Raw genomic sequence first — 22,941 nt, 5'->3', positions numbered from 1 at the left:
GACAACATCACGGCGGTCGCTCATGTAAACCGTCAGGGCGGCACAAGAAGCAGGATGGCGATGGCAGAAGCCACAAGGATTCTCCGATGGGCGGAAAATCATGTGTTAGCACTGTCAGCAGTGTTCATTCCCGGAGTGGACAACTAAGAAACCTCCACCCGGGAGAATGGGGACTTCATCCAGAAGTCTTCCAAATGATTGTACACCGTTGGGAAAGGCCACAGGTGGACATGATGGCGTCCCGCCTCAACTAAAAGTTACAAAGATATTGCGCCAGGTCAAGGACCCTCAGGCAATAGCTGTGGACGCTCTGGTAACACCGTGGGTGTACCAGTCGGTGTATGTGTTCCCTTCTCTGCCTCTCTTACCCAGGGTAATGAGAATAATAAGAAGGAGAGAAGTAAGAACTATACTCATTGTTCCGGGTTGGCCAAGAAGAGCTTGGTAACCAGAACTCCAAGAAATGATCTCAGAGGACCCATGGCCTCTGCCGCTCAGACAGGACCTGCTGCAGCAGGGGGCCTGTCTGTTCCAAGACGTACCGCGGCTGCGTTGACGGCATGGCGGTTGAACGCCGGATCCTGAAGGAAAAGGGAATTCTGGAGGAAGTTATCCCTACGCTATTTGAAGCTAGGAAAGAAGTGAACGCAAACCATTATCACCGCATATGGCGGAAATATGTTGCGTACTGTGAGGCCAGGAAGGCCCCAAAGGAGAAATTTCAGCTAGGTCGATTTCTGCACTTCCTACAGTCAGGGGTGACTATGGGCCTAAAATTGGGTTCCATTAAGGTCCAGATTTCGGCTCTATCGATTTTCTTCCAAAATTGAACTGGCTTCACTGCCTGAAGTTCAGACTTTTGTTAAGGGAGTGCTGCATAGTCAGCCCCCGTTTGTGCCTCTAGTGGCACCGTGGGATCTCAACGTGGTGTTGGATTTCCTGAAGTCGCATTGGGTTGAGCCACTTAAATCCGTGGAGCTATAATACCTCACGTGGAAAGTGATCATTCTGTGGGCCTTGGCGTCGGCCAGGCGTGTATCAGAATTGGCGGCTTTGTCATACAAAAGCCCTTATCTGTATTTTATATGGATAAGGCGGAATTGAGGACTCGTTCCCAATTCCTTCCTAAGGTGGTATAATTTTTTAATGTGAACCAACCTACATTAGTAGCCTGCAGCTACTTGGGACTTGGAGGATTCCAAGTTACTGGATGTAGTCAGGGCCCTGAAAAGTATATGTTTCCAGGACAGCTGGAGTCAGGAAAACTGACTCGCTATTTCTCCTGTATGCACCCAACAAGCTGGGTGCTCCTGCTTCTAAGCAGACGATTGCTCGCTGGATCTGTAGCACTATTCAACTTGCACATTCTGCGGCTGGACTGCCGCACCCTAATTCTGTAAAAGCCCATTCCACGAGAAAAGTGGGCTCTTCTTGGGCGGCTGCCCGAGGGGTCTCGGCTTTACAACTTTGCCGAGCTGTTACTTGGTCGGGTTAAAACATTTTTGTAAGAGTCTACAAGTTTGATACCCTGGCTGAGGAGGACCTAGAGTTTGCTCATTCGGTGCTGCAGAGTCATCCGCACTCTCCCGCCCGTTTGGGAGCTTTGGTATAATCCCCATGGTCCTTACGGAGTCCCAGCATCCACTTAGGACGTCAGAGAAAACAAGATTTTACTCACCGGTAAATCTATTTCTCGTAGTCCGTAGTGGATGCTGGGCGCCCATCCCAAGTGCGGATTGTCTGCAATACTTGTTTATAGTTATTGCCTAACTAAAGGGTTATTGTTGAGCCATCTGTTGAGAGGCTCAGTTATATGTCATACTGTTAACTGGGTATAGTATCACGAGTTATACGGTGTGGCTGGTATGAGTCTTACCCGGGATTCAAAATCCTTCCTTATTGTGTCAGCTCTTCCGGGCACAGTATCCTAACTGAGGTCTGGAGGAGGGTCTTGGTGGGAGGAACCAGTGCACACCAGGTAGTCCTAAAGCTTTCTTTAGTTGTGCCCAGTCTCCTGCGGAGCCGCTAATCCCCATGGTCCTTACGGAGGCCCAGCATCCACTACGGACTACGAGAAATAGATTTACCGGTGAGTAAAATCTTATTATTTATCTGCTCTTGTTGGGGTTTCTTTCTTTTAGATGAGACAGATGTCTCGCGTAAAGAAGTCATACGCTCAAAGGTTAGTATTGATCATGCAAGATCCACTGTACCTGTGTTATGTTCTCTGGTCACCCAGCTAAATCTATCAGACAGCAGATTTTTATAGTCAACATTAGTTTGGTTTCAATATTTTTTTTTACATTTATTTTTAGTGAATTTGCTCTTGACACTTACTACAGGTTCGTCAGTACATATCCAGAGCTGAGGAGCTAAAGGTCCTGGTGTCCTCTAGTAACAAGACTCTGCTATTGCAAGACATGTCCTTTCGGGAACTCTTGAAGGGTGAGTACCAGCTCCTTCTGTGAAAGATATTTTAATGTTTACTTTACCTCTAGATAGACCCTCTTTGTGCTTTTAGGTACTGTTCCCATGAAGGACTTAGTTGTGTTGGAATAATGGAATAATGTTGTGCTTCTATAGATTTGTCGTCTATGGGGGAGATGTATGAAACCTCCTAAAGAGAACTGGTGAAGTTGCCCATAGCACCAATCGGCTTCTAGCTATGATTTTATAGACTGTACTTGATGAATTAAAGCTAAATGATTTGTGTCCTACATATATATATATATATATATATATATATATATATATATATATATATATATATATATAAAACGCGAGCAAAAGTGACTGCGGCACTCAGAGGCTTAATGCAAAATTCTTAGTGTATTAAAAATAACACCTGATATCCAACGTTTCGGGGTTGGCACACCCCTTTGTCAAGGAGAAACATGTTTTCTGGAGGCACCAGAGCTCCTGAGCCCACTAGGAGGAGTGCCGGTCCGCACACAGACCATATATATATATATATATATATCTATATCGTATGCCTACTGTTTGTATTGAGTCCACACTCATGTTTCTCACATGTCTCACGGTTACAGTTATCACGGTATGTAAGACCGGTTCTCTTATAGCAAGGCAGGAACTTATGGAGCAAGGCTCTGAGAGTGGAGAGAGATCTGTGTATTATTTTAATGAAAGTTATTATTGCTATGAAATCTCATGTTACGTGTCCTTTCGTCCATATATCCTGAATACTAATCCATTCAATTTGGTGTGGTATCTAGAAATGTCCCAGGACAAACCACGTCTGTTTGCTGCTTTGGATGTGGCCTCAGCTGCTGTTTTGAAGGTAGGAAGCCACCTGTGAGGTTATAAGGACATTTCTTTGTGAACTTTCACTGTAACTCATCCCTTTGTCGCTACTTCAGGATGAAGAGGGCATGGCAGCTGATGCTTTGGACCTGTACCAGCAAAGTCTTGGGGAACTAATATTAATGTTATCTGGTCAGTGAAGATCTTTGGTATATTGTGATGATGAAATGTATGTAAATGCTTGTAAATATCTGAATAATACTGCAGATACTGCTTAGGAGTATGGGGTTTCTTTTGTTGTTCATGTGCTGTGTATATCTATAATTTCTTGCACATTATATCACTGAAATGAGGAAACTTCATCTGTCATTGCTGGCTACTTCTTAATACAGGTTGAGTATCCCTTATCCAAAATGCTTGGGACCAGAAGTATTTTGGATATCGGATTTTTCCGTATTTCGGAATAACTGCATACCATAATGAGATATTATGGCGAAGGGACCCAAGTCTAAGCACAGAATGCATTTGTGTTTCATATACACCTTATATACACAGCCTGAAGGTTATTTTAGCCAATATTTTTTATAACTTTGTGCATTAAACAAAGTGTGTCTACATTCACACAATTCATTTATGTTTCATATACACCTTATACACACAGCCTGAAGATCATATAATACAATATTTTGAATAACTGTGTATTACACAAAGTTTGTGTACATTGAGCCATCAGAAAACAAAGGTTTCACTATCTCACTCAAAAAATTCCGTATTTCGGAATATTCCGTATTTCGGAATATTTGGATATGGGATACTCAACCTGTATAGCCATTTGTTGAAGATACAGGGCTCATTCAGACAAGTGCTTATACAGAATTTACTAAATCACATAAGATCATACAAGTTGGGTTTAGCTCTGAGCCATGAGTGACATTGCCACTCATATGAATAGCAGGAGTTCCAATATGCGCAGCGTCTGCCACAGCGTTTGTCTGCAGAACCACTAATAAGGCATGCATGAATTACAGAGGTGCTTGCTTTGGGTCTATAGGACCATGTAATATAATGGCACCTGGCCCTGGTCAGACAGCCACATAACTGGTGTAAATCATATTTATCCTTTATTAATGCTAGTGATGGGATGTAGTTGGTATCCCAACAGTCAAGATGCCGGCGGTCAGTAGACTGGTGCCGGAATCCATACACCGCTCAGAATTCTGACGCTGGAATCCCAGCAGTCAGCATCCCGAACGGAAGTATGAGGGGGAGGGTTAGACTGGGAAGGGGGGGGGGGAGGTTAGGATTAGGCACTAGGAGGAGGGTTAGGGTTAGGCTGCGGGACAGGAATGTTAGGGTTAGGCTGTGGAAGAGTTAGGCTGCAGGTAGGGGACGGTTAGGGGGAGGGGAAGGAGAAGGGTTAGCAGACTTACTACAATGTGTTGGGATGCTGACCGTTGGTATGCTACTGTCTGTACTCTGACAACAAGCATCCTGACTGTGGGGATTCCGTACCCATTATAAAAGTGAAGTGAAGTAGGCATAATCCCAACTAACCCATGAATTTTATTTTTGTCTATTATGATTCCAAAAATATTTACACAGAATTCCAAAGAAGAATCTCTTATGTGATTATCCACTTATCCACATCCACTATGATGTTAAACTGAATCATTGTGCTGGGTATTATAACGAACTATATTGAGTAACTTGTGACACTTTAAATAGGATTTGTGCTAGACACTGTCAGTGCAGCCCACTGTTTGTTTCCATGGTTACATATGTTACTAAAAAACCTATCTATGAAGTTGTGATAGTTTTCAACATGTAATTTCAGGTAGAAGCCCTATTACAGGCATCAGTAGTTATTCCAGTAAGTTTTAATTACCCACAATCACTTTAGAGGGAAGTTACTCTTTTCTATATTTTTTATTTCTGGACTGTCATGAAAATAGAAACATTAGAGAGTTTACTGTCCATACAGGCTGGCATAAAGCAGATCTCTAAATGTACTGGCATAGATCTAAAATACAGTAGTTTCCAAATAAACTGCACATACTCTATGTAAGTTTTTGCTCTAGCAATGACTTTTCTCTGACGTCCTAGTGGATGCTGGGGACTCCGTAAGGACCATGGGGAATAGACGGCTCCGCAGGAGACTGGGCACATCTAAAGAAAGATTTAGGTCTATCTGGTGTGCACTGGCTCCTCCCCCTATGACCCTCCTCCAAGCCTCAGTTAGAGTTCTGTGCCCGGCCGAGCTGGATGCACACTAGGGGCTCTCCTGAGCTCCTAGAAAGAAAGTATAGTTTAGGTTTTTTATTTTACAGTGAGACCTGCTGGCAACAGGCTCACTGCAGCGAGGGACTAAGGGGAGAAGAAGCGAACCTACCTAAGTGGTGGTAGCTTGGGCTTCTTAGGCTACTGGACACCATTAGCTCCAGAGGGATCGCACACAGGACCCGACCTCGTCGTCCGGAGCCGCGCCGCCGTCCCCCTTACAGAGCCAGAAGCAAGAAGGTCCGGAAAATCGGCGGCTGAAGACTTCTGTCTTCTCCAAGGTAGCGCACAGCACTGCAGCTGTGCGCCAATGCTCCTCATGCACACCACACACTTCGGTCACTGATGGGTGCAGGGCGCTGGGGGGGGGGCGCCCTGAGCAGCAATATTAACACCTTGGCTGGCAAAACTGACACCATATATAGCCCCAGAGGCTATATAGGTGTAAATTACCCCTGCCAGAATAACACAAAAAGCGGGAGAAAGCCCGCCGAAAAAGGGGCGGAGCCATCTCCCTCAGCACACTGGCGCCATTTTCCCTCACAGCTCCGCTGGAAGGATCGCTCCCTGGCTCTCCCCTGCAGTCCTGCACTACAGAAAGGGTAAAAAAGAGAGGGGGGGCACAAATTTAGGCGCAGTATAATATATATATGCAGCTATAAGGGAAAACACTCTTTATAGGTGATATCCCTGTGGTATATAGCGCTCTGGTGTGTGCTGGCATACTCTCCCTCTGTCTCCCCAAAGGGCTTTGTGGGGTCCTGTCCTCTGTCAGAGCATTCCCTGTGTGTGTGCTGTGTGTCGATACCGCTGTGTCGACATGTATGATGAGGAAAATGATGTGGAGGCAGAGCAAATGCCTGTAAATGTGTTGTCACCCCCTGAGGGGTCGACACCTGTGTGGATGGACTTATGGAAGGAATTACGTGACAGTGTCAGCTCCTTACATAAAAGGTTTGACGACATAGGACAGCCGGCTACTCCGCTTGTGACTGTTCCATCGTCTCAAATGTCATCAGGGGCTTTAAAACGCCCGCTACCTCAGATGGCAGACACAGATGTCGACACGGATACCGACTCCAGTGTCGACGACGATGAGACTAGTGTACCCTCCAATAGGTCCACCCGTTACATGATTGAGGCAATGAAAAATGTATTACACATTTCTGATAGTACCCCAGGTACCACAAAAAAGGGTATTATGTTCGGTGAGAAAAAACTACCAGTAGTTTTTCCTGCATCTGAGGAATTAAATGAGGTGTGTGAGGAAGCCTGGACTTCCCCCGATAAGAAATTGATAATTTCTAAACGGTTATTGGCAGCGTACCCTTTCCCGCCAGAGGATAGGTCACGTTGGGAAACGTCCCCTAGGGTAGATAAAGCGCTTACACGTTTATTAAAACAGGTGGCACTACCGTCTCCGGATAAGGCCGCCCTAAAGGATCCTGCTGATAGAAAGCAGGAGGCTACCCTAAAAGCTATATATACACACACGGGCATTATATTGCGACCAGCGATTGCATCAGCATGGATGTGCAGTGCTGCTGCTGCGTGGTCAGATTCCCTGTCGGATAATATTGATACCCTGGATAGGGACACTATTTTGCTGACAGTAGAGCATATAAAGGACGCTGTCTTATACATGCGTGATGCACAGAGGGATATTTGCCGGCTGGCATCAAAAATAAGCGCAATGTCCATTGCCGCCAGAAGGGGGTTATGGACTCGGCAGTGGTCAGGTGATGCCAATTCAAAAAGGCACATGGAAGTTTTGCCTTATAAGGGGGTGGAGCTGTTTGGGGATGGTCTTTCAGACCTCGTTTCCACAGCTACGGCTGGGAAATCGACATTTTTGCCACAGGCTACCCCACAGCAAAAGAAGGCACCGTATTATCAAGTACAGTCCTTTCGGCCCCATAAACACAAGAGGGCTCGAGGCGCATCCTTTCTGCCGAGAGGCAAAGGTAGAGGGAAAAAGCTGCAGCATACAGCCAGTTCCCAAGAGCAAAAGTCTTCCCCCGCGTCCGGTAAGTCCACAGCATGACGCTGGGGCTTCACAGGCGAATCCGGGTACGGTGGGGGCCCGTCTCAGAAATTTCAGCACACAGTGGGCTCTCTCACAGGTGGATCCCTGGGCCCTTCAAGTAGTATCTCAGGGGTACAGGCTGGAATTCGAGACGTCCCCCCCCCCCCCCCCCCTCTCCGCCGTTTTCTAAAATCTGCCTTACCAGCAACTCCCTCTGCCAGGGAGGCAGTGTTGGTGGCTATCCAAAAACTGTATTCACAGCAAGTGATTGTCAAGGTACCCCTCCTTCAGCAAGGGAAGGGTTACTATTCCACAATGTTTGTGGTACCGAAACCGGACGGTTCGGTGAGACCCATCTTAAATCTAAAATCCTTGAACACTTATATCAAAAGGTTCAAGTTCAAGATGGAATCGCTCAGGGAGGTTATTGCGAGCCTGGACGAGGGGGATTACATGGTCTCCCTGGACATCAAGGATGCGTACCTGCATGTCCCCATTTACCCTCCTCACCAGGAGTACCTCAGCTTTGTGGTACAGGACTGTCATTATCAGTTCCAGACGCTGCCGTTTGGGTTATCCACGGCACCGAGGGTCTTTACCAAGGTAATGGCCGAAATGATACTCCTTCGCAAGAAGGGAGTTTTAATTATCCCGTACTTGGACGATCTCCTGATAAAGGCGAGGTCCAGGGAACAGTTGGTAGTGGGGGTAGCACTTTCTCGGGAAGTGCTACAACAGCACGGCTGGATTCTCAATATTCCAAAGTCACAGCTGGTCCCGACGACACGTCTTCTGTTCCTGGGAATGATTCTGGACACAGACCAGAAAAAAGTGTTTCTTCCAGTGGAAAAAGCCGAGGAGTTGTCATCTCTAGTGAGAGACCTCCTAAAACCGGGACAGGTGTCGGTACATCAATGCACACGAGTCCTGGGAAAAATGGTAGCTTCGTACGAAGCAATTCCATTCGGAAGGTTCCACGCAAGGACTTTCCAGTGGGACCTGTTGGACAAATGGTCCGGGTCCCATCTCCAGATGCAACAGCGGATAACCCTGTCGGCAAGGACAAGGGTGTCGCTGCTGTGGTGGCTGCAGAGGGCTCATCTACTAGAGGGCCGCAGATTCGGAATACAGGACTGGGTCCTGGTGACCACGGATGCCAGCCTTCGGGGCTGGGGCGCAGTCACACAGGGAATAAATTTCCAAGGACTGTGGTCAAATCAGGAGATTTCGCTTCACATAAATATTCTAGAGCTAAGGGCCATTTACAGTGCCCTAAGCCAAGCAAGGCCCCTGCTTCAGAACCAGCCGGTACTGATCCAATCAGACAACATCATGGCGGTCGCCCATGTAAACAGACAGGGCGGCACAAGAAGCAGGAGGGCAATGGCAGAAGCCACAAGGATTCTCCGATGGGCGGAAAATTATGTGTTAGCACTGACAGCAGTGTTTATTCCGGGAGTGGACAACTGGGAAGCAGACTTCCTCAGCAGGCACGACCTCCACCCGGGAGAATGGGGACTTCATCCAGAAGTCTTCCAAATGCTGGTAAACCGGTGGGAAAGACCACAGGTGGACATGATGGCGTCCCGCCTCAACAAAAAGCTAAAAAGATATTGCGCCAGGTCAAGAGACCCTCAGGATCGCTGTGGACGCTCTAGTAACACCGTGGGTGTACCAGTCGGTTTATGTGTTTCCTCCTCTGCCTCTCATTCCCAAGGTACTGAGAATAATACGAAGGCAAGGAGTGAAAACTATACTCGTGGTTTTCCGGATTGGCCAAGAAGAGCTTGGTACCCGGAACTTCAAGAGATGCTTTCAGAGGACCCTTGGCCTCTGCCGCTCAGACAGGACCTGCTGCAGCAGGGGCCCTGTCTGTTCCAAGACTTACCGCGGCTACGTTTGACGGCATGGCGGTTGAACACCGGATCCTGAAGGAAAAGGGCATTCCGGAGGAAGTCATCCCTACCCTGATCAAAGCCAGGAAGGATGTCACCGCAAAACATTATCACCGCATTTGGCGGAAATATGTTGCTTGGTGTGAGGCCAGGAAGGCCCCAACGGAGGAATTTCAACTGGGTCGATTCCTGCATTTCCTGCAAGTAGGGGTGACGTTGGGCCTCAAATTGGGGTCCATTAAAGTCCAGATTTCGGCCCTGTCGATTTTCTTCCAGAAAGAACTGGCTTCACTGCCTGAAGTTCAGACTTTTGTCAAAGGAGTTCTGCGTATTCAGCCTCCTTTTGTGCCCCCAGTGGCACCTTGGGATCTCAATGTGGTTTTGGAGTTCCTGAAATCACATTGGTTTGAACCACTTAAGACTGTGGATTTGAAATATCTCACGTGGAAAGTGGTCATGCTGTTGGCTCTGGCTTCGGCCAGGCGTGTGTCAGAATTGGCGGCTTTGTCCTATAAAAGCCCTTATCTGATTTTCCATATGGATAGGGCAGAGTTGAGGACTCGTCCTCAGTTTCTCCCGAAGGTGGTATCAGCGTTTCACTTGAACCAGCCTATTGTGGTGCCTGCGGCTACTAGGAACTTGGAGGATTCCAAGTTACTGGACGTAGTCAGGGCCCTGGAAATTTATGTTTCCAGGACGGCTGGAGTCAGGAAAACTGACTCGCTGTTTATCCTGTATGCACCCAACAAACTGGGTGCTCCTGCTTCTAAGCAGACTATCGCGCGCTGGATTTGTAGCACTATTCAGCTGGCGCATTCTGCGGTGGGACTACCGCAGCCTAAATCTGTAAAAGCCCATTCCACAAGGAAGGTGGGCTCATCTTGGGCGGCTGCCCGAGGGGTCTCGGCTTTACAACTTTGCCGAGCTGCTACTTGGTCAGAGGCAAACACGTTTGCAAAATTCTACAAATTTGATACCCTGGCTGAGGAGGACCTGGAGTTCTCTCATTCGGTGTTGCAGAGTCATCCGCACTCTCCCGCCCGTTTGGGAGCTTTGGTATAATCCCCATGGTCCTTACGGAGTCCCCAGCATCCACTAGGACGTCAGAGAAAATAAGAATTTACTCACCGGTAATTCTATTTCTCGTAGTCCGTAGTGGATGCTGGGCGCCCATCCCAAGTGCGGATTGTCTGCAATACTTGTAAATAGTTATTGTTACACAAACCGGGTTGTTATTGCGAGCCATCTGTTCAGAGGCTCCGTTGTTATCATACTGTTAACCGGGGTTCCTATCACGAGTTATACGGTGTGATTGGTGTGGCTGGTATGAGTCTTACCCGGGATTCAAAATCCTTCCTTATTGTGTCAGCTCTTCCGGGCACAGTGTCCTAACTGAGGCTTGGAGGAGGGTCATAGGGGGAGGAGCCAGTGCACACCAGATAGACCTAAATCTTTCTTTAGATGTGCCCAGTCTCCTGCGGAGCCGTCTATTCCCCATGGTCCTTACGGAGTCCCCAGCATCCACTACGGACTACGAGAAATAGAATTACCGGTGAGTAAATTCTTACTTTTATGATTAACAGTTTTTAAATTCCATTTTTTTACATTTTGCGCTTACTGCATGACTATTTTATTTTGGTCTTTTGCAGCAGAACAAGCTGGAAGGAGACGGGAGTTATTGCATGCTGAAGTAAGTGCAGATTCTTGGTTAATAGAGTGGAGCTGGAATGACATATAAAGGGAAACTAGCAAGTTCCTTAATTTTTATTTTTTTTACTGCACATTCCATGCAGTAAAATATACAATCTAGACATACAATACCAATGGACAATGTCTAATAGAAACAGTGTGGACAATAATAATGTAACAGACAATGAAACAAAATGTCACAGCATGCAACACTTATTACAGAGATCAGTGAAATGACAAATGGAGCAGAAAGTCTCCACAGTGGAAAATTGTAGTACAGATGTGTGCCGCTACAGCCTTGCTGTATATAGCAGTGTGCTGTAGCGGGACTGCAATGTGAACGCAGCGTGGCATGTTGCGTCAGATCGCATCACTGCCGGCTACCATAGGAATCATTGGGAGGCGGGCACATGTGCACACTACTCCTATTGAACCAAATGGCATAGTGGGGCGTACACTGCATAAGGACACATCTGTATGTCATATCTAAACCTTTTTATACAAGCACAAAAGAAAGTTTCAGGCCTGCAGAAATGTCCCTCACGCCTGCTCAGTTAGCAAAGCACCTTCTCCCTAACATAGAATTTGTATATAGTGAGGAGAATGAGAGCATAATTGATATATTTAAATTGGTATAAACACTTCAGATCTTTCAGGATTTTTATGTGTTATTTAAGTGGTAGGATTGTTCTCAATTCTTCCCGTGTCCTCATACATTATTGCTGCAGTCGTGCCAAAATGCCTCTCTTGGCACTCACGTTCTAGTGCTACTCTGATAGCGATGGGCATGTATTTTGTGTTATTTTACCCAAAAATGTGCCTTAAGCTGGCCATACACCTAAAGATTTATTGTCCGATCTGGCTGGTTGGAGCGAAAATCTGGTAATGGATGAGAGCAAATGACAATTGACCATTTTCTGCCAAGCAGTGAAAATCAGGCAAAAATGTCCAGTGAGATAAATTGGTTAAATCCATTTGATTTAACCAATTTGTCTGAATAACGTTTTTTGTCCGTTTTCTGGCATTTCGGAGCAAATGGTCAATTGTCATTTGTCAACTTACTCATGCCAGGCATCTCGCATCATTATTTTTGTTATTATTATCTTTTATGTATATGGTGACACAAATAGTCAAAACCGTAAAACAGTTACTTACAGTTGAAATACAATATAGGACCAGTACATGGTAAATAAACATAGCTACATCAGCAGACGACAATGAAATAAGTATCAGGGTGGCAGAAAAACACAGAATTTGGTGCAGTCGAAGATGTTTAAAGTAAGATAAGGATAAGCACATGAGGGAAGAGGGCCCTACTGTGAGAGCTTACATTCTAAAGCGGAGGGTTAGACAGACAGGGGTGACACAAAATGGGGTAGACAGAGAGCGTGGAGCAGAGGGCTAGGATGAGATTTGGCTGGGTTTGGTGAAGAAGTGGGTCTTGAGAGCCTGTTTGAAGTTCTGTAGAGTCTGAGTGGGAGAGGTAGAGAATTCAGGCGAAAGGGAGCAACATGTAAAAAAGCTTGGAGGTAGGAAATAATCAGGCATGAGAGGTAGCGTGCATTAGCAGAGCAAAGAGGATGGACGGGAGTGTAAAGGGAGATAAGGTCAGAGATGTAAATGTGGGGGAAATGGGAGAGGGCTTTGTAGGTCAGTGTGAGAAGCCTGAATTGGATTCTGAAAGGGAAGGGAAGCCTGTGAAGGGCTTGTAGGAGAGGGAAGGTGGACGTAGTGTGTTTGGTGAGGAAGATGCTGCAGCATTGAGGATAGATTGGAGAGGCATTTGTCAGGGATGTCAGTCAGGAGGAGATTACAGTAGTCTAGTCTGGAGATGACCAGTGAGTGGTCTTAGTAGCATCCTGGTTGAGAGAGCGTTTGACCCTGGAAATATTTTTTAGATGAAAATGGCAGGTTTGTGAGAGGTGCTAAATGTGTGTTTGAAGGAGAGGGAGGAGTCAAGGATTACTTCAAGGCAGTGCACTAGGGCTTCCTTAGGAGGAAATGGACGGCAGACCCCTGGAATGAAGGAATATTGGTGAGACAGGTTGAGGAGACTTACTGAAAATAAGAAAGCCTCGCTAACCTTCCCTGCGTCAAAAGAATTAAATGCGATTTTTGAAAAAGCATGGGAAAACCCAGAGAAAAAATTCCAGATCCCTAAAATGGTCCTAGTGGCATTTCCTTTCCCTGTGGAGGATAGAAAAAAAATGGGAAAACCCGCCCATTGTTGACGCGTCTGTATCCAGACTCTCAAAAAAGGTGGTTTTACCTGTTCCAGGATCCACCGCCTTGGAAGAGCCGGCTGATCGTAAAATTGATAATACGCTCAAATCCATGTACATGACTTCAGGGGCTATATTACATCCCACTATTGCCAGTGCTTGGATTGCCAAAGCTATAGTAAAGTGGTCAGGCACATTACTTGAAGATTTGGATACTATGGATAAATCTGATGTTGAATTGTTTTTGCGTAACATTCAGGATTCGCCAGGATTTCTGGTAGAATCCATGAAAGAGCTGGGTTCCATGGCTGCAGGAATTTCTTCCATGTCTGTCTCAGCTCGTCGAGGACTGTGGCTGCGACAGTGGTCTGCCGACGTGGAATCCAGGAGAGGTGTGGAGACCCTACCCTACACAGGTCAGGCTCTCTTTGGGGAAGCGTTAGATGCGTGGCTCTCCACGGCTACAGTGGGTAAGTCACCTTTTCTTCCCTCAGCTGCACCTGCTACGAAGAAACCCTTTTCTTCAACTGCATCACAGCCCTTTCGGGCTGCCAAGCTACGAAAGGCCAGACCGTCCAACACCTTCTTTAGGGGAGGCTGGCCCAAATCCAAGAAACCGGCTGCGGCAGGTTCCCAGGAACTTGATTCAGGTATGCCGAAGTCCTAAGCATGACGGTGGACTGCACTCCCCGGAGGTGGGGCCGGTGGGAGCGAGACTCAGGCTTTTCTGTCACGACTGGGTGTCGTCCGGCCTGGATCCCTGGGTGCAAGATATCTTGTCCCAGGGGTACAGGCTGGAATTTCAAGATCTCCCTCCTCACCGATTCTTCAAATCAGGCTGCAGACAGCCGTCCAGAAGTTGGTGGAGGCACAGGAGAGTGGGGACTCCATCCAGAGGTGTTCGCGGAGAGAACAGATCTTTGGGGTGTACCTCAAATCGACATGATGGCCTCTCTTCTCAACAAGAAGCTTCGGCGATATTGTTCCAGGTCAAGGGACCCGCAAGCAGTGGCGGTGGACGCCCTGGTGACTCCGTGGGTTTTCCAGTCGGTTTACGTGTTTCCACCACTCCCACTCATTCCAAGAGTGCTAAAGCTCATAAGGAGAACAAGGGTTCAAGCGATCCTTATTGCTCCAGACTGGCCAAGGAGGTCTTGATACACGGATCTACTGCTAGAAGAGCTGAGGCCTCTTCCTCTTTGGGAGGACCTGCTGCAGCATGACGGCATGGAGGTTGAACGCAGGATACTAGCTTGGAGGGGCATTCCGAACAAGGTTATTCCTACCCTGATGCAGGCTGGGAAAGGAGTTACGTCTAAACATTACCATAGTATTTGGAAAAAATATGTATCCAAGAAGTTTCCTACAGTGGAGTTTCAACTGGGATGTTTTCTCCTCTTCCTGCAAGCAGGTGTGGATATGGGCCTGAGGTTGGGATCCATAAAAGTCCAAATTTCGGCCCTATCCATTTTATTCCAGAAACAGTTGGCTGCCCTCCCTGAGGTTCAGACTTTTTTGAAGGGAGTTCTGCACATCCAACCTCCCTTTGTGCCACCTACGGTGCCCTGGGATTTTAACGTGGTGTTGCAGTTCCCCCAGTTGGACTGGTTTGAGCCTCTACAAGAGGTTGAGGTCAAGTTTCTTACGTGGAAGGCTGTCGCTTTGTTGGCCTTAGCTTCTGCTAGACGTGTGTCGGAGTTGGGGGCTTTGTGTCCTGTAGAAGGCCATACTTGATCTTCCATGAAGATAGGGCTGAGTTTCGGACACGTCAGCAGTTTCTTCCGAAGGTTGTGTCGGCATTTCATATCGACCAACCTATTGTGGTGCCAGTTGCTACTGACTCCTCAATTTCATCAAAGTCTTTGGATGTTGTAAGGGCTCTGAAAATGTATGTGAAGAGGACTGCCCGTCACAGAAAATCGGACTCTATCCGATATGATCCCAAGAAACTTGGATGTCCTGCTTCTAAGCAGACAGTCTCTCGCTGGATCAGGTTCACTATCCAGCTTGTGTATTCTACGGCAGGATTGCCGTGTCCTACGTCTGTTAAGGCCCACTCTACTCGTAAGGTGGGTTCTTCCTGGGCGGCTGCCCGGGGTGTCTCGGCTTTACAGCTTTGCTGAGAGGCTACTTGGTCTGGGTCGAACACGTTTGCAAAGTTCTATAAGTTCGATACTTTGGCCGCTGAGGACCTGAAGTTTGGTCAATCAGTTCTGCAGGAGCCTCCGCGCTCTCCCTCCCATTCTGGGAGCTTTGGTACATCCCCATGGTACTAATGTGGACCCCAGCATACTCTAGGACGTAATAGAAAAAAGGATTTTGGTTACCTACCAGTAAATCCTTTTCTCATACGTCCTAGAGGATGCTGGGGTCACATCAAGAACCATGGGGTATAGACGGGATCCACAAGAGACATGGGCACTTTAAGACTTTCAAAGGGGTGTTAACTGGCTCCTCCCTCTATGCCCCTCCTCCAGACTCCAGTTTAGAATCTGTGCCCAGGCAGACTGGATGCACACTGAGGAGCTCTACTGAGTTTCTCTGAAAAGACTTTGTTAGGTTTTTTATGTTCAGGGAGAACTGCTGGCAACAGTCTCCCTGCTTCATGGGACTTAGGGGAGAGAAGTCAGACCTACTTCTGTGAGTTTAAAGGCTCTACTTCTTTGGCTACAGGACACCATTAACTCTTGAGGGTCTGATCGCTAGGTACGCCTAGATGCTCGTTCCCAGAGCCCGCTGTCCCCCCCTTGCAGAGCCAGAAGTCAGAAGACAGGTGAGTAGAAGAAGATCAGAAGACTTCAGTGACGGCTTTGAGGTACCGCACAGCGGCCGCGCTGCGCGCCATGCTCCCACATACAGCGGCACTACAGGGTGCAGGGCGTGAGGGGGGGGCGCCCTGGGCAGCATTTTAGCCTCAAATAACTACCTGGCAAGAGCGGACTAAGTGCCAGGACACTGTCCGGACCCCCGCCAGTATAATTTTTTTTTTTTTTAAAAGAGCGGGTCTGAAGCGCGCCATTACGGGGACGGTGCTTAGCCCTCACAGCACACAGCCCGGCGCCATTTTCTCTACACAAGGCTGCAGAGATGCTGGTCCTTCCTCACACTGCTGTACAAGTAACAGGGTGAAAAACGGGGGGGCACAGTGATTTTGGTGCATTATATGTAACCTATAAAAGCGCTGCAGGTCTGGGACATTTTCTGTAGTGTTTTCAGACCGGGTTTGGGCGCTGGGGTGTGAGCTGGCAATATCTCCTTCTGTGTCTCTCTAACAGGCTTTACTGTGGGTCTTTCCCCTGTAGGCCCAGTGTATCTGCGTGTGGTGGGTGCGTGTGTGTCGGCATGTCTGAGGTGGAGTGCTCTTCCCCAGGAGGAGACTATGTTAAGGACACAAACGGCTGTGGGAGTAACCCTGTCGGCACCGCCGACACCTGATTGGGTGAATGTTTTGAGTGCTTTGAATGCAAATGTGGCTCTGATAAATAAAAGATTGGATAAATCTGAGTCTCAAGATAAAACTGGAGTTTCAAGACGTCCCCCCTCACCGATTTTTCAAATCAGCCTTACCAGCTTCTCATTGTCAGGGTTCCCCCGTCACAACAGGGAGAAGGCTTTTATTCGAGCCTGTTCTTGGTCCCGAAGCCAGATGGCTCAGTCAGACCAATCCTGAACCTCAAATCCCTCAATTTATACCTAAAAAAATTTCAAATTCAAAATGGAATCTCTCTGGGCAGTGATCTCCAGTATGGAGGAGGGGGATTTTATGGTGTCGGCAGACATAAAGGATGCCTACTTGCATGTTCCCATTTATCCACCACATCAAGCTTACCTGAGGTTTGCAGTTCGGGATTGTCATTACCAATTACGCTCTCCCTGACAATTCTGCAGCAGCATGGTTGGCTCCTAAACTTGCCAAAATCACAGTTGGTTCCGACGAGACGGCTGTCGTTTTTGGGAATGACTCTGGACACAGAATTACAGAGAGTCTTTCTTCTAGTGGAAAAGGCTCTGGAAATTCAGAACCTGGTCAAACAAATGCTGAAACCAGCAAGAGTATCGATCCATCAATGCACTCGGTTGCTGGGAAAGATGGTGGCGGCCTACGAGGCCATTCAGTTTGGCAGATTCCATGCCAGAGTGTTTCAGTGGGACCTGTTGGACAAGTGGTCCGGGTCCCATCTGCACATGCACCGAAGGATAGCCCTGTCTTCCAAGACCAGAATCTCACTCCTGTGGTGGCTGCACAGCTCTCACCTCCTAGAGGGATGCAGGTTCGGGATCCAGGACTGGATCTTAGTGACCACGGATGTGAGTCTCCGAAGCTGGGGAGCAGTCACGCAGGGGGAAAGCTTCCAGGGAAGATGGTCAAGCCAGGAAATGTGTCTACACATAAACATCCTGGAGTTAAGGGCCATTCACAACGGCCTTCTGCAAGCGGAACATTTTCTTCGCAATTGGCCCGTCTTGATTCAGTTGGACAACATAACAGCAGTAGCGTACATAAACCGCCAGGGCGGAACAAAGAGCAGAGCGGCAATGGCAGAGGCCACAAAGGTGCTCCGTTGGGTGGAAAGGCATACAAGCGCTCTGTCAGCGATCTTCATTCCAGGAGTGGACAACTGGGAAGCAGACTTCCTCAGCAGACACGATCTCCATCCAGGAGAGTGGGGTCTTCATCAAGAGGTCTTTGCAGAAGTGACAAGTCTTTGGGGAATTCCTCAAATAGATATGATGGCGTCTCGCCTCAACAAGAAACTTCAGATATATTGTTCCAGGTCGAGAGACCCTCAAGCAATAGCAGTGGACGCCCTAGTGACACAGTGGGTGTTTCAGTTGGTGTATGTGTTTCCTCCGCTTCCACTCATTCCAAAAGTGATAAAGATCATAAGAAGAACACAAAGGTTCAAGCGATCCTCATTGTTCCAGACTGGCCAAGAAGGGCTTGGTATCCAGATCTTCAGGAATTACTCATGGGAGATCCCTGGCCTCTTCCTCTGAGGGAGGATCTGTTACAGCAGGGGCCGTGCGTGTTCCAAGACTTACTGCGACTTTGTTTGACGGCTTGGAGGTTGAACGCCGGATCCTAGCCCGAAAGGGTGTTCCCAAGGAAGTCATCCCCACTCTTATTCAGGCCAGGAAAGGAGTAACGTCTAAACATTACCACCGTATTTGGAGAAAATACGTGTCTTGATGTGAATCCAAGAAGGCTCCTACGGAAGAATTTCAGTTAGGACGTTTTCTCCATTTTCTACAAGCCGGTGTGGATGCGGGCCTAAAGTTGGGCTCAATTAAAGTTCAAATTTCAGCTTTATCGGTTTTCTTCCAAAAACAATTGGCCTCCCTTCCAGAAGTTCAGACCTTTGTGAAAGGCGTGTTGCACATCCAACCTACTTTGTGCCCCCTGTGGCACTTAACGTGGTGTTGCAATTCCTTCAATCTTGGTTTGAACCTTTACAGAAGGTAGAGTTGAAATTCCTTATTTGGAAAGTGGTCATGCTGTTGGCCTTGGCATCCGCAAGGCGGGTGTCTGAATTGGCGGCCTTGTCTCACAAGAGCCCTTATTTGATCTTCCATGAAGATAGAGCAGAGTTGAGGACTCGTCAGCAGTTTCTGCCGAAAGTGGTTTCGTCGTTCCACTTGAAGCAACCTATTGTGGTGCCAGTGGCTACTGACGCCTTGCTGGAATCTAAAGTTTCTCGATGTAGTAAGAGCTTTGAAAATTTATGTCGCCAGAATGGCTCAGTTTAGGAAAACGGAGGCTCTGTTTGTCCTGTATGCTCACAATAAAATTGGGGCTCCTGCTTCCAAGCAGACTATTGCACGCTGGATCTGTCATACGATTCAGCAGGCTCATTCTACAGCTGGATTGCCGTTACCGAAATCGGTGAAGGCCCATTCTACCAGAAAGGTGGGCTTGTCCTGGGCGGCTGCCCGGGGGGTCTCGCATTACAACTTTGCCGAGCAGCTACTTGGTCGGGTTCAAACACCTTTGCGAAGTTCTACAAGTTTGATACCCTGGCTGATGAGGACCTCATGTTTGGTCAATCGGTGCTGCAGAGTCATCCGCACTCTCCCGCCCATTCTAGAGCTTTGGTATAACCCTATGGTTCTTGATGTGACCCCAGCATCCTCTAGGACATATGAGAAAATAGGATTTTAATACCTACCAGTAAATCCTTTTCTCTTAGTCCGTAGAGGATGCTGGGCGCCCGTCCCAGTGCGTACTGTATCTGCAGTTATTAGTTCTGGTTACACACATGTTGTGTTACGTTTATAGTCAACCTGTTGCTGATGTTGTTCATGCCGTTGACTTGCGTTGTGTTAAATGCCATGTTGTACGGCGTGCTTGAGGTGTGAGCTGGTATGTATCTCACCATAGTTTAACAATAAATCCTTTTCCTCGAAATGTCCATCTCCCTGGGCATAGTTCCTATAACTGGAGTCTGGAGGAGGGGCATAGAGGGAGGAGCCAGTTCACACCCCTTTGAAAGTCTTAAAGTGCCCATGTCTCCTGTGGATCCCATCTATACCCCATGGTTCTTGATGTGACCCCAGCATCCTCTACGGACTAGGAGAAAAGGATTTACCGGTAGGTATTAAAATCCTATTTTCTCGTAGTCTGTAGAGGATGCTGGGCGCCCGCCCAGCGCTTATTTTTACTGCTATTGTTATTTGGTTCAGTACAACTTCGTTTTAGTTGAGTACTGCTTTGTTACTTGGTAAGTAATGTTTCAGCGGGTGCTGAGTTTCAAGCTAGTTAGCTTGATGTGCCTTGTATGTGAGCTGGATTGAATCTCGCCACTATCTGTGTAAAATCCTTCTCTCGAAGATGTCCGTCTCCTCGGTCACAGTTTCTAGACTGCGTGTGGTGGGAGCGGCATAGAGGGAGGAGCCAGTCCACACTCTCAAATTCTTAAAGTGCCAATGGCTCCTGGTTGACCCGTCTATACCCCATGGTACTAATGTGGACCACAGCATCCTCTACGTACTACGAGAAAAGGATTTACCGATAGGTAATCAAAATCCTATTTTTTTCTTATCAAATCGTCCTGTTATCAAGCGCCTACCTGGTATATTTTCCATTTCTCCTAGTTTTTGCTATTTAGAAGAGGCTGGCTACCTGTTTATCAGGTGGCTGCTGATATACAGGCTTATAATTGTACCTACGTACACAGCGCCAACAAACCCTAAAACCCCCCTTTTTCTTATTCAATGTTGTGCGGGATGGTGGGAAGATGATCAGCTCAGTCTTAGACATGTTAAGTTTAAGAAAGCGCTGGGACATCCAAGAAGAGATAGCAGAGAGACAGCTAGAGATACGAGTGAGGAGAGCGAGAGAAAGGTCCGGGGAGGAAAGGTGGAACGGAGTATCATCAGCATAGAGATGATATTGTAAGTCAAAAGAAGCAATGATCTCATCTAAAGAGGATGTATAGAGAGAGAAAAGTAGAGGACCAACAACCGAACCTACAGTTAGTGGAAGTGGGGGGGACGTGGAGTCATGAGAGGAGACAGAGAAGGAACGTTCAGAGAGGTAGGAGGACAGCCAGGAGATGGCATATTGAGGCTAGGTGTATGAGGACACATCTGTATGTCCTCTATTGTACAGTAATATAAGATCACACAGGGACTGAGAAGATGTGTGGAGGCAAGCCGTCTAACATGATTAGCAAATCCCACAATGTGTATATTTCGAAGATTAAAATTCATACTAGTGGCTTTCTCTCTCTCTCTCTCTCTCTCTCTCTCTCTCTCTCTCTATAGATATAGATATAGATATATATATAAACAATTAATCCTTCCCCACCTGTGGCTCAGTTGTTAGCAGCAAAGGAATAGAGGCGGCACTCCAAGGACTTTGTAGAACAAACTTGTATTCAAATCATGTGGCAAGATGAACAAACGTGCTCAAAGAAAGGTTACAGGCATCTTACAACGTTTCAACGTTTTCATCAGGTAAGGTAACCCTGTGCAGTGAAAACGAGTGGAGAAAGAGTGGTTCTTTTCACTGCATAGGGTTACCTTACCTGATGTAAAGGCTGCCATGCCTTGAAACGTTGTAAGATGCCTGTAACCTTTCTTTGAGCATGTTTGTTCTACAAAGTCCTTGGAGTGCCGCCTCTATTCCTTTGCTGCTAACACCTGAGCCACAGGTGGGGAAAGATTAATTGTTGTATCATTCTTAGGAGGGCACCCAGGCATTTATCTCTGTTACGCAGAGTGTCGGTGGATTCTACAAGTATATGTGTGTATATATGTGTGTGTGTGTGTGTGTGTGTGTGTGTGTGTGTGTGTGTGTGTGTGTGTGAATATATATATATATATATATATATATATATATATACAGCAGCAGCAGCCGGCACTCCTAAGAACTGTCAACTTGCTCAGGTGCCAGAACACTCAGTATGTAGAAGTCCAGTCACAGGACGGCACTCTGAGACAGCAGCAGGTCAAAACATATATTTCATGTCAACGATCGTTTCGGAGCTCAAAGCTCCGTCATCAGGACAAATACAATGTTGTTGTTACACTGCCATTGTATTGTACACTGTATAGTTTTTTTTAAATGGACACAAAGTATCCATGATTGTTTTTATTATTTTTCAAGGAACGTTCTGGATCTGCAGATCTCTCATTACCTGATTTAATCTAGATCTGCTTCTATCCTGCAGGTTCAGACACTAATGAAACGGGCAGAATTCCTAAAGGAGCAGGTAAGAATAACAGTACATTAAAAGGAAAAGAGCAAATGTGTTGATGACATGCCAGGGAGTGGGTGTGACAGCCCGTGCAGCGAGTCAGGTGTTATCTTCCATTTTCTACCTGCAGATGAAAACTTCTGACTGGAAATGTGAATCTCTGGGGCAGGAAATGCTGTCTGAGTCTGTGCGAAGTTGTAAGTTCACTAAATTACCATATAACACTTATTTTATGAATAATTGACTTAGCAGTCTGTCTTCATTTACTAATCTATTTAATTTCACAAGTCCAAGGTAAGAGGAAGCATACCATCTGGGGTCCCTAGCTTTAAGTTTTATTACTTTATGCCATTTAAGCTGTAACCCCATGCAGTAATAACTATAGGAAAATGATACTGAAATAAGAAATATTGTGCTTTGGGTTACAGGTGAAGGTGTGCATTGGGGAGAACTTTCCTCTCTGACATTTCTTCCCCTCTCTTTCAGCGTGCTCTGTGCAGTGACCTCTGCTAGGACTACCAGCAAGCTGGAATTCTCTTGTATGTTTTGTCTTAGTGATACTGTGTATTAATTAAATTATTTTTTACTCTCATGCATCATGTCTATTATATTCTAACAGCCCACCTACTCAGAAGTGGGAGTTCTTCTGATGCTTATGCACAGCGTAAAGCAATAGCATTTTACATCCAGTACAGTTCGAGTCTCCACTGAAAGCTGGAACCTTGCCACTGTTGAGACGGGGGTTCCATATGACGACCAAGACCATCATGAGCCTTAAATGCCACTAAAATGCAGGCTATAAAATATTAGTTGTGTCCAGAGGTGGGGCTGCAGCGCAGTCCAAAATTCACATAGTGGAGCCACACCAACTG

At 46.9% G+C, this 22,941-nt stretch overlaps 1 protein-coding gene across 1 annotated transcript in view; it reads left to right on the top strand.

Moving 5' to 3' along the window:
- Positions 1-22,663, top strand: part of ULK3 (unc-51 like kinase 3) — a 103,414-nt gene extending 80,751 nt beyond the window's left edge. The window contains exons 9-16 of the mRNA XM_063926376.1: positions 2,142-2,182; positions 2,343-2,445; positions 3,234-3,298; positions 3,378-3,453; positions 11,109-11,149; positions 22,043-22,084; positions 22,200-22,266; positions 22,556-22,663. Of these exons, the coding sequence (XP_063782446.1) occupies positions 2,142-2,182; positions 2,343-2,445; positions 3,234-3,298; positions 3,378-3,453; positions 11,109-11,149; positions 22,043-22,084; positions 22,200-22,266; positions 22,556-22,572 (452 nt within the window). The 3' untranslated portion in view covers positions 22,573-22,663. The remainder of the gene's footprint in view (positions 1-2,141; positions 2,183-2,342; positions 2,446-3,233; positions 3,299-3,377; positions 3,454-11,108; positions 11,150-22,042; positions 22,085-22,199; positions 22,267-22,555) is intronic.
- The last annotated feature ends 278 nt before the right edge of the window (positions 22,664-22,941 follow it).

This window comes from Pseudophryne corroboree, chromosome 6, assembly GCF_028390025.1.
Source record: "Pseudophryne corroboree isolate aPseCor3 chromosome 6, aPseCor3.hap2, whole genome shotgun sequence".
Lineage (NCBI taxonomy): Eukaryota > Metazoa > Chordata > Amphibia > Anura > Myobatrachidae > Pseudophryne > Pseudophryne corroboree.
The sequence above is the reverse complement of the archived record's forward strand: the minus strand, read 5'-3'. Positions and strand labels throughout refer to the sequence as shown.